At 36.3% G+C, this 12,468-nt stretch overlaps 2 protein-coding genes across 2 annotated transcripts in view; one reads left to right on the top strand and one right to left on the bottom strand.

Annotated features, from left to right (window-relative positions):
- The window catches only part of LOC136838168 (uncharacterized), an 864,161-nt gene that overhangs the window by 423,165 nt on the left and 428,528 nt on the right, over positions 1–12,468 (bottom strand). The gene's annotated exons all lie outside the window — the stretch shown is intronic.
- The window catches only part of LOC136838146 (zinc finger protein 845-like), an 83,589-nt gene that overhangs the window by 31,815 nt on the left and 39,306 nt on the right, over positions 1–12,468 (top strand). The window contains exons 4-7 of the mRNA XM_067102996.1: positions 3,401–3,678; positions 4,035–4,217; positions 4,548–4,918; positions 5,752–6,816. Coding sequence (XP_066959097.1) covers positions 3,401–3,678; positions 4,035–4,217; positions 4,548–4,918; positions 5,752–6,816 — 1,897 coding nt within the window. The remainder of the gene's footprint in view (positions 1–3,400; positions 3,679–4,034; positions 4,218–4,547; positions 4,919–5,751; positions 6,817–12,468) is intronic.

The following is a 12,468-nucleotide window of genomic DNA, read 5'->3' as shown; positions in this document are numbered from 1 at the left end:
CTTCTAGAATTCTTACAATCTTAGCCTTTGTCCATAATGACTGCTCAGAAATTGATATTTTCTCATTATTATTCAGACGATGAACCCTATTCTTATGGAACAAGTCCAAAAAATGGGCCACCACTGACTTGAAATTCAAGCTTACAAAGAATATGGTATTCACCAGAGAGAAGCAACAGAAGGCAACTGGAGTTACAGAAAGAAGAGGTCACTTATTTCAAAAGAAAACAATAAATTAAAAAAAAAATCATTAATAGATAACCCTAAGTAAATTGCTAAAAATTAATGCATCAACAACATCAATGGTAGTCCTTTCCATAAGTACTAAAGTGGGTTGAGAATGCTCTCCCTGTATTTAGAAATTGCAAAGGAGAATGGATCATTGTTATTCAAGGCTTTTATCAGCTCCTGATCAAGCAACACCATTATTATTATTATTATTATTATTATTATTATTATTATTATTATTATTATTATTATTATTATTATTATTATTATTATTATTATTATTATTATTATTATTATTCCTAAGATGAACCCTATTATTATAGAGCAAGCCCACAAAAAGTGTCCACTGACTTAAAATTGAAGTTTTCAAAGAGTAATAGATTAAGAAAAGATCTTAATAGTAAACCTGACATATCCTGTATATTTTGCTTCTGAAAGGATATGCAATGATCCATTCACGATCAAGAATGGGAATCAAGCAAGGACACAGAGAAGGGTAAGAGTTTTGGAACGTTTTTCTTAAGAGTTACCCATAAGAGTTTTGGACGTTTTTCTTGATAGTTACCCGTAATAAATGACTGGTTTGAAGTCCGTTTTCTTTTTCAATAAATTATATAGAAAATTGTATGTTTATTTTGCTTAGTCAATCATATATATAATAAGAAATATATAGCTATCATTTCTTTTGCACAATTATAATATTTTTTTGCACTCAAGGCTTCTCACTCGTCAACATTTTTCTTTTTTTTTAAATACCAACTGAAAACATTGAATTCCTTTGACTGGTAGTCAATCTATTACGATAATCGTCTACTTGGGAAAAAGGTTACAATATATGAAGTATTTTTTGTTTTGGCAATAGATAAAGATCTGTTTATGATCAATGTTAATAATGCTTGTATTACGTTTCGAATTTTTAAAGTAACATTTTTAATATTGCATATTTGTCCTTGTACCTAGTATATAAACTGTGTAGATCAGTTTGGTGTCCGATTATGTAGGTAACTTTTACACTAAATTTGTTTATTAAATTTTGTAGAGTACAGTATTCTTTTGAATGCTGCTCCTACTAAATGTGATACTCGGCGATTGGATGACAAAATAACTTTCAACGACCACTACTCTTTCGCTATATTACGTAAGTTCTCATTGTTTTGTGCACAGTGATAGCCCCCACCATGGCGAGGGCACACAGCTGAGCAGCTGATATTACCTGATAATTGGATAGTTGAAAGATAAGAGAGCAAACGTGAAGTCATGTCATTGATAAGATAATGGACCCCAGATCATGAAGCTTCCCTGTATTATATATATTCGCTGTTAATCTTTATTTGTATTATATTTATAATTACTGTTCATTACTTTTATCTATTCATTTATTTAAGACGTTTTCCTTACAATTCCCTGGTTTTTACGGAAATAAGAACGAGCAGTGAAGGAAATGATGGACTAATGTCAATGCGTGGCCACTGGTTAAATGAAGAGATTTGAGAACAACACAAAATGGGAAATTTGACAACTGGATTACAATACCCCCTGTGGAGAGAGGTAGGCAACAGGAAACGGATCATATAAGCACAAGATGGAGAAGTGGCACTTCTCTAATGGCCCCTATGTTTCGCCTTAATTTAACCACCCAAATCAAAGCTGCCCATGAATCACTATTGAACAGAAACAAACACAGCAACCAAACTTCTTTATTGAATAAGCAAGCAAGCAAGCAAGCAAATGTCCAGCTGAAGTTGAAGCAAGCAACTGCAGTTGTTAAATACAAGAAGGTGATTAGAAGTTATTCTAGACCAGTGGTTCTCAACCTTTTTATTACCACGCTCCCTCTAAGAGGTGGTCCTTCCCTCCACGCCCCCCTTGCATCTATGAGTAAAATTCCCTTCCAGATTAGGAGGAAAATGAAAAAAAAGAGAAAGAGAAGGAATTTCAAGGGACAAGGAGGGAGGTAAATAATTACAAAATAATGGTAAGCCTAGCGAGTCTAACTAGAGTGGTAGACTATAGGAAACTAAAGTTAAAAGGCGATACTTTTCATTTTTTTTTTTATAAACTTCTGGATATTAGTTCCTCACTCTTGTTACGAAAATAACTAATATAACTGTAGAATTCTTATATTTTCCCTAGGCCTCGCGCCCCCCTTGGAAATTGCTGACGCCCCCTTGGGGAGGCGCGCCTCCCAGGTTGAGAACCACTGTTCTAGACTGAAAAAGTGCTGACTTTCATTATGATAACCACCAATAAACTTGAATTGATATAACATAAGAAGACATCCTAAATATATAGGCTACCACAAAAGATCAAGAAATTCTACATGGAAGAGAAAACAATACTGGACGTATATTTCCTATCATAGTCCCTTCACATCAGGACACAGGGTTAAAATATTAGTCTAAGAATATGGTTCTCATTTTTGTCGCTTTTATAATCTGTTTGAGTTTAAATTTACCGCCTGACATCAGTGAAGGCTAAGAGTGTCGTTGTTCACATACCACAGTACTGTATAAACAAACCTGCCCCACACTCATCGGGTGAGACTGCATGGACTCTGCAGCTAGTTGGACAATAAAACCAATACAGCGAAGACGTGTGCTCTTATTACTCTGACTCACGAAGGTAGAAAGAATATAAAAGGAATATAGAAGAAGTCGAGTTGACGAAGAGTACACACTAACGCATAATGGCTTTAGAAGGTTATGGGCCCAGGGTACGCATAGAGTACCAAAAGTAAGCGAACAGTGAAATAAGTGTCGTAAAATGAGGGGGAAAGAATTTATTAGAAGTCAAACGACGTCATGTATTATCCCCCATGACTACAAAGGTACCGTGACACAGCGAGATACACGAAATGGCGGGCAAAGACAGACAAAGAAAGAAGGACATGAAATTCTGGATGAATCGAATTATTTCCATTGGGTGAAGAGAACTAGAGCTGCACTCACCCAGAAAAGGTGGTGGGAATGCAATGATCCAGGATACGTTGAAGATCAGGATGACTGCAGGGACGCAACTACAACATCAAAGAAGTAGCCTAATGACACACTCAGTTATATCACAAAAACTGTGGATAATTTGGATCTGGACGACATCATCGAATGCACCAAAGCAAAAGAAGCCTGGTAAATTTTGAGCGATATCCACACAAAAATGGATACATTTCAAATAGCTGATGTGTTAGAAGAACTGTGTGGACGCAGAAAAACTGAAGAAATGTTTAAGAGGGATTATATAGCCCATGTAATCAGATTAACCAGAGATGTAAATGCAGCTCTGGGAGAAGAAGTGGCTCAATTTGGAGACTCAATGGTGGCTGTGTTCGTGCTTAGAGGTCTTAAACATATTCCCAAGTATCAAATTTTGCTGGAGTCACAGTTCTCAAAAATTGAAGATTTAAATATCAAAAATGTAATACTGCTTTTCAAGGAGAAGCAGGATAAACTTAAGGCAAGAAAAGAAGAGGAATCTTCAGTCTATAAAAGAAGCTTCAAGAAAAGAAAATGGGAATTCGAGCACAAATTACGGAAGAGATGACGCAAGAGGCTACAAGAAAGAAGACGAAAGATTTGTCTGCTGTGCTTGTAGCCAGCCTGAACATGTAGCAAGAAACTGTCCAAATCTGAAGAAAGAAGAGATAAGGAAGAAAGAAGGTACAAGACGGAAGACAAACAAAATAAAAGAAGCAAGAAGAAAATATCAGGGAGGAAAGCAAAATATGACAGTGATGAAAACAGTGAAAGTGAACCTGAGGAAGAGGAGCTAACAGCAAAAGTTGCCAAAACCAAAACAAATAATTTACAAAGGCAATTGTTGCTGTAGTTAAAAATGAAAGTGAAAAGACAGAAAAAGTGAATGCAATGGTGAACAAATCATCAGTGAAAGAAGAAAATTCCAAATTAATATGTAACTTGGATTCTGGTGCTAGTGATCACATGACACTTCATAAAGACATACTTGTTCATTTTGACAGTAGCATCACAGGTAACGTAAAGCGGGGTGATGGAAAGAAGTCGTCAGTTCTAGGGAGAGGAAAAGTGATCATGAAAATGGAAGACCAGTTTGATGGACATGAGTTAACCTTAAAAAAGAAGTACACTGTGCTCCCATTCTAGATAAAAACCTGATGTCTGAAAGAAAATTTGATGAAAAGGGTCTCAAGTTAGTTACTTACAAATGGGTTAAACAAGTGAAAGATGTGAAAGAAGTATTTCTGAAAGGATACTGGAATGAAACAGCAAAGATGTATCAGTGCAAAACCAAGAAGATTTTGCAAGGAACTGAAACAAATTAAAGAAGAATGAAGACAGAAATTACAGGGAACCGAGCAACAAGAAGACATTCCTGAAAGTCAGGAAAACAATCAAGAAAATAAAGAAGAAATTCCAAAAGAACAAGAAAGTCAAGAAAATCAAGAAAAGCATCAAGAAACTCATCAAGAGAACCATGCTGAGGAACCCAGTTTGAAAAGGTCTCAAAGGATGAAGAAACTAAAGAAGTACTATTGTTTCAAGGTCAAGACAGATTTGCAGCATTTGCCAAAAGATCCATTGACTGTCGAAGAAGCATTCAGTTGTCCTGACAGAGACAAGTGGGAAGCTGCCATGCTGCAAGAAGTGGAAAGATTAGAAAGCATGGACACCTGGAAAATAGTGCCAAGACCAACAGAACATAAAGTGATTGATTGTAAGTGGGTAATCAGAAGAAAATGCAACGAACTTGGTGAGGTAATGATACACAAAGCGAGACTAGTGGTCAGAGATTCTGCCTAGCACCTGCTGTGGACTATCTCGTTATGCCCCTGCTATTGGCCTTAGCTGCTGAAAATTCAAGGTCAGTTGAACAGCTTGATGCAAATTCAGCCTACCTAAACAGTGGACTTGTAAGGGACTGCCCATGCGGTCCTATGGGGACACGTGTGTGTGAATCATCCAGCGGACAAAACAAGACAAAGCATCCCGCTTTTCTCTCTCCTCCCGTGCGTCAGCTGGAGGGGACCGCTAGAAGGAACGCAACTTCTACCATACAATATTCCTGTCTGTTTCTCTCTAACCATTGTTGTCTCAATTCATTGTATTGCCATGCACGCATTCCAATCATGTAGCCTACTCATAATGTTCCACTGAATCTTCTGTATCAAACTGTGTGTATGTTTCTGTTTGTGAAGACACCAAACGTCTCGTCATTTCGCATATATTATGCTACTGCATTGTATTCATTAATCTGTCTCAAATCTCATGCAAATGTCCATATGTGGAATTTCCTGGCCTTTCCATTGATATGTGTTTTATCATTGTACGTTTATTATGTCTCTCACAATCACCATCTGTTTGTCTGTCGACAAGCACAGATGTCCGAAATATAATCTCTGTTTTGCCCTGTCTGTGTGTAGAAACTACTTTGTGGCTCGCACCAGCCAATAACAATTTCGAAGATTCTGTACATTGATTCAGTATGGAACCACCAATAAACTAGGCAACACTCAACACTCAGCTAGTATGTCACTCAATAACTTCTTTACAGACTCAAGGAAATCATATTTATGGAACAACCAAAGGGATGTAAAGTTGCAAACAGAAAGCATTTTGTTTGTGAAGTGGAGAAAAGTATCTATGGCGTGCCTCAAAGCTGTAGGAATTGGAATGGAGAACTGAACAAGAAGCTGACAAAAATGGGCATGATCAGATCTGAATATGATCGATGCATCTACTACAATGAAGCAAAAATAACCATTATTGGAGTTCATGTAGATGATTTCATCATTGTTGGAAATTCGGAAGATGTGACTGATTTCAAGAAAGAATTCCAGAATTATCATGCTGTAATAGAGCTAAGAAAGGCATCAAATATTCTTTCCATTAAATACATCAGAAAAGATCCATCAATAATTCTGATTCACCAGAGAAACTACATTCAAGAAGTACTGATAAATCGAAATCTTGCTGAGTCAAAAGGGTTGTCAACTCCATTAGCCCTAAATTTTAGACAAAAAGTCCCAGAAGAAGAAAAATGCATTGCAACAGAATGCAGAGGAATCACTGGTAGTTTATTACACCTGGTAAATTGCAATAGCCCTGACATTGCTTTTGGCACTGGAGCACTGTGCTGGAAAAATCAAGAACCTCACAACCAAGATCTGAAGAATGCAAAACATCTGCTACGATATCTCAAGAAGACTCAAGATTTAGCCATTTGCTACCAGACAACTCAAGAACGCCTAACAGCATGGGTGGATGCAGACCATGCAAATGATCATGATGGAAGAAAATCCACCACTGGATTTGTGATAATTCTAGCAGGCGGACCAATATCATGGAGAAGCAGGAAGCAGAGAATAACTACACTCTTAACTTATGAAGCAGAGTACATAGCATTTTGTGAAGCAACAAGAGAAGTAGTTTATTTCAGAAAGTTGCTTTGGGAATTTGGATTCATGAATTTTGTTCACAAACCAACAGAAATAAATGTTGACAATCAGGGTGCCACAGCCTTATCAAATGACACTCATTGCTCTGAGAGATCAAAGTACATTGACACCCAAAAGCATTTAGTAACTAGAGCAAATCAACCTGAGAAAAATCAACATTAGTACATTCCATCATTTGGCTGATCTCCTTACCAAGATCATCTGTGCAGAGAGGACCCAAGAACTGATCACTAAGTTAGGACTATGCTGTAAAAGTGCCATTGATTTAGACAATACTTCACTTGTCACTGATACAAAATAATTATTTTATTATTGTCAAATTTGCAAGTTCTTATTTTTGACAAATATTTTGCAATGTTAATTTGCAGTTTATTTGTTCTGCTTCTAATACTTACTGTTTGCATAATACCATACCCATCATTATTTACTTGTTTTAAGTGGAGCTATAAAGTGTAAATGTTTGACGTCCTATTAAATACTTCTGTTACAGTACTGTATTCTCTTTATCATCTTATTGTTGTGTACTTACACATCATTTCATATACTCAGATATTAGGATGTAGGCTACTCAATGGGAATATTTTGTTTGTAATGTCAAAAGAAAATATTTTTTGTTTTGTCTTTTAAAATAATTTTTCTTCTTTACCCAGGTTATAACAAAACTGTTCATCAAGGAAAGGTGTCAAAACATTAGTCTAAACACATGATTCTCAGTTTTGTCTCTTTTATACATGTTTAATTTTTTTAATTTACCGTCTGGCATCAGCGAATGAGATGGCTAGATCGTCGCATAGGCCTACCAGAATATAAACAAACCCGCCCGAGATGGTAAGAGCTGCAGTCAGTGTTGCCACAGCTTGTGATTTTTGTGAATTTGGCTCTCACCTTGTGATCTTGTGAAATAATTTGAAAACTTCACAAAATCTTGTGAATTTCTGTCATACTGGGATATAAATTAAATAATTATCAATATTAATTAAAAATAAACATAACTTAAAAATACTATTTGAATTATAATATGATTCTGGTGATCATCTTATCATTAAAATAATGCATCCATTGCTGATTAAAGAACCATTGGGAAATAATAAGAGCAAGTTCCAACAAGATTGTCAAATGTTTATTATTTAATAGAGTCGTTTACCCAGATACGAAAAAGGTTTCCACTTAGTGAAAATAATATATTAGCCATGTCGAATATTTTGGAACCTTAAGTGGCTTTTTCTCTAGAGAGAGAGATCTTAAATTCATCTCTAAGCTTGCCATTCATTTCCCTATACTTGTAAAAGAAGAGGAATTAGGTAAAGTTCAATAACAATGGCGAGACATTTTATGTGCAAAAGAAAGTCTGAAACACTTAGATCGATCTGCAACATCTGTTTGGTTTGAACTTAATCAAGTAAAGGATGGACTTAGTCAACCCAATTTTGATTTGCTTTCCAAGTTCATGTGTGGTCTCTTAGCATTCCCGCATTCATCTGCTTCTGTTTTTACTCTGAGGCATTGCTGCCTCGATCTTAATGGCATAGGTATTAATTGTCACTTCTTGAATAGTGAACTTTCAAAGTGACAACCTCCACTAATAAAGAGTTTCTATAATACAAGATTAATCTACAAGTGAAGAGAGAGGATGAAATTAATTCTCTAATGCTGTGTGGGTTAGGTATGAAATTCTATGTTAAATTCTATTTGATAATGAATTATTAAGGACTTTTACTAATTATTCTAATGAAAATTTTATTTTGCTTAAAATTTTAAGTATGTATAACTTTCAGTTATTACTCTAGAGCACTGTAAAGAAATAAATATAGAGCTGTGAATAGTAATCAGTACTGTATATAACTCGGATGGTCTAGCATAAGGCGATTTTTTTTTTTTTTTTGTCATTCGGAAGTCAGAAATTCAATATGAGAATACTCGTATTTCTTCATTATATGAGGGAGAGAGAGAGAGAGAGGATCGAGCTGCACAACGTCCAAGAATGTTCCACAAGAGGTTGCTCAGACTGAGTGGATTTGAGAGCTATCTCACTTTTCATTGAAAAATATCCAGTTCACATTCAATTTTCACATAGTTCACTTCATCCATGCAAATACTATTATCCAATAACCACTATACTCGTTTCCTCAACTCAGTCCTTAGTGGGTGGGTGGCTTTAAAATCCTTCAGATGGATTCCCTTCCTGACTCCTCCCCCTCCTTCCCATCCGGGGTTGGGAAACGTTTCATTACTAACAAACAGCATTTATTATCTAAGATTAAGCATATTAATTTCTTAGAATATATAGCCTAAACTGAAAAGTAAATAATGTCTTTATGCAAATGTATGAAAGAAGTTATAATGCAGGATCCATATATAAACATGAATATGCATTCATCTATAAAACCAGAATTTTAAGTTGACACGATGAATGTATGCTTATAAACAACATCCAGATCATAGAAGATTTAGTCACTGAAATGGCATTCAGTAGTTCTTGTCCCATTTTATTAATTTTTTTTTTTTTTTTTTTTTTTGGTGTCTGTGAGAATAGAAAAAAAAATCTTCCATGCAGTCTCAGCTTTGGAGTTGGGAAGGATTCGACTCATTTTTGCTAGATATACAAAATGTTTAAATAGTGGATGCCGACAAAAACTTCCTACTCAGAGTTTTTGTTAACATGAACTCCCATTTAGTAATTTTAATCATTGTCTAATACTTATAAAAGTTGCAATCATTTTGGCCATTGACTCGTATGTCCTTTATTGCTGATGTAGAGAAACGGCCAAAGGCCCTGATTTCATTATTGGTGATATCATTTCAGTTGTAATGTGTTTAATTTCAGTAAAGTGTGCTGTGGGTTGCACTTGTGTTTTACGATGAGTTTACACTGAAGAAACTCAGCTGGAAAATTGTTCTTGTGGTTCCAGAATCATGGAACATTTTGGAACGGCAGCATATAAACCCCTGTGAGCACCACATATGGCACTCTCTTCCTAGACACTGAGTGAAGAAGAACCACTGCAGGTGTTCAGACTAGGAAGGGGTTGATGGCGGCATAGTTGCACAGCGACGAAGTCCAGCACCCCTGTTTTTGTTTTGATTTATCAGAGCAATCCACTATGCTGAGAGGACATGAAGCATGTCCAGTGACTGAGTAGTCTGTGAACATTTGTATGAAACTTGAACCAAGTGAGTTTGCCGTATTTTAGACAGTTTTCTGTGTTTTCAAGTAACCCCCACAGACAGTCCAGAATTCTTCCCCTTGTGTGTGAAGTAACTTTAGCATGTCATTGTTAGAGAAACCTACCTTGAATGAGTCGAGTCTAGCACTGTGGATCTCGATGCAATTTTCCTTCTTTTTTTATTGCGAATTCAACCCATGTGCTCTCTAGGACCACGTGGTCCTCCTCATTATTAACCTATCTGCCGCCAGTGTTGCAGAAAAGCAAGTCTCAGTATTGTATTGTTTTTGAAAGTAAAGTAAATGTGCGTTTCTTGGGCAGATTGTTTATAGTTTCTTTTTTTTTAACAAAACCATAACAATGCCTTTGTGTTTGGATAGCTACCTATTGTAAGTTTTGGTTGAGAGTTAGTGTCTTGGATGATTACATATCCCAGCCCAAAACACATACCTAAAAATACAGTTCATGTTTTAAAGAAAATTTTGCTATATCTTGTGTGATTTATAACTTAGTGAAATCACTACAACCAAGACTGCCTGCAAACCATAAAACGCGGCCCAGATCAACAGCATATAATGTTATGATGATATCGTTTGTTAGCTCTCCTTATAAAGAATATATGTGTTAACTAGACATATGTTTGTTGGATGGGGTTACTTGAACATTAACTGCTGAAGTGAATATCAAATCTATATTTGGTCAAGTCGTCTAGCATGGCTTCCTAAGGCCGACTGCTTCTCTGTCCTCATCCCTTAGCTAAGGGTTCAGTTATCTTGTTGCTTTCCCTTCAGTTATTTCTCACGACAGCATCTCCTGTTACTGATCTCTGTATCTCCAAATCCTCCATCACTTTATGATTCCATATTAGCTCCAAAATTGGGACTCCTCTATCAGTTTTGTTATGTTAATACGGACTTTGTAGGTCAGTTCTGCATTTGCACTAACTGTATGACTTGTCTTCTTTTCACCAATGATGCCCGAGTACAGAGTTACTGTTAGGACGAGCATAATTAAATACAGGGCCGGATACAAGGTTTATTGTGAATCCGTTACAACAAGTTGCCGCCAAGGACCAGCACACCGGCCGCATGACAACACAACGACGGAACCGAGAACTCAAAAACAAAAGACGTTCACAGCAGGGAATAGAATCGGAATTAACAAAGGATTACCTTTTTTTAAATATCTAAAACTCTACAGTTACCCTCATTATTATTATCTGGTGTGTGTGTGTGTGAGTCTAGGGATGGCGATTGCCCTTATCATTGTAACCTTATTATACCTTTGGTTCATCTGGGTGCCATTAAACTGTCATTCCCTCTGAGCAACTCATTTTCATTTATCTCTTTTATTATTACCCATTTGATACGTTTGACCTTTATTCATTAATTTAGTTTTAAGTTTAAAATCTACGGACGGCGTTACATAACGTCTTGCACTTATGTTAAGACATACACGACAATAAATAGGCTACAATATTTTGTGTTATGAGTCATCATAAGTACAATATTTTGTGTTATGAGTCATCATTAGTACAATGTGTTGTTTGTGTAAGTCATCATAAGTACCTGCAAACCTTTGCAAGAATACATAAGTGCCCACTTATCTGCAAGATGTACTTTCTTACAGGTGTGGTTTGAACATAACTTGTGACCTTCATATCCTTACATATCATTATGATCATCACCTCTAATGCTGCATGACAAAAGAGCCTCTTTGAAATTACTTCATCTTTACAAATCTCCATTTGTCTCCAGCCTCCTCCTGTATGGGGGTAGCACCACCAGTGCACCTCATGCGGTACACTGTAGGCATTACTTTGCAGCCTCCATTCCATGACCCCTAGCTGCTGTGACCCCTTTCGTTCCTTTGACTGGGCCACTTTTCATATTCTCTTTCTTCCACTTTACTTTCCTCAACCCTCTTTCTCCTGACAATTGTTTCACAGTGCTTCTTCAACTGCAAAAGTCTTTTTTCCTTTTGTTACTCAACCTTTCAGACCTTTCTGTGCCTCTCAATCTCCCTCTCAGCGCTGAATGACCTCATCATAGGTCCCAGCGCTTGATCTTTGGCCTCAGTTTTATATTCCATTCCATGAAATCTTATTTTACTCCCAGTTAAACTTGTTAAGGCATTATACATTATATATAGAACATTAATACATGGGAAAATCAGTGCTGTAATTATGAAAAGTCTTTATACACTTTTCATTGTATTTGCCACCATTAAGATCAAGTCAGGCAGCCCATGCCATCTTTTTGGTCATTATTGCTAAACAAAATGCAGGGGGTTGATAAAGAGGCAACATGTCTGTCAGTTTAATACAACAACGACTGTCAATACTGGTCGCATTCACAGTTCATGAAGTTTATACAGTCTGCAGTTGCTTTCCAAGTCTCCGGGGCAACACAGTGTTGCGCTTTCTTATATCAGTGACATTTTGGATCTGTAGAACGACACCCATCTGTGTGATGACTTTAGGTAATGCAGGTAATTTGGAAACCTCAACCGTAGGATTACTACTTAATTAATAATATTTTACAGTAAAATAAATCAGATTAATGTTAAAATAATATATATAAATTATACTTATTACATTCTTAGTTTGAAATGTTAAAATGCGGAATTTTAACCCATAATTACCTAAAA

The sequence above is a fragment of the Macrobrachium rosenbergii genome, unplaced genomic scaffold (assembly GCF_040412425.1).
Source record: "Macrobrachium rosenbergii isolate ZJJX-2024 unplaced genomic scaffold, ASM4041242v1 171, whole genome shotgun sequence".
Taxonomy (NCBI): Eukaryota; Metazoa; Arthropoda; class Malacostraca; order Decapoda; family Palaemonidae; genus Macrobrachium; species Macrobrachium rosenbergii.
Note: the sequence above shows the minus strand (reverse complement) of the source record. Positions and strands in the feature narration are given on the sequence as shown.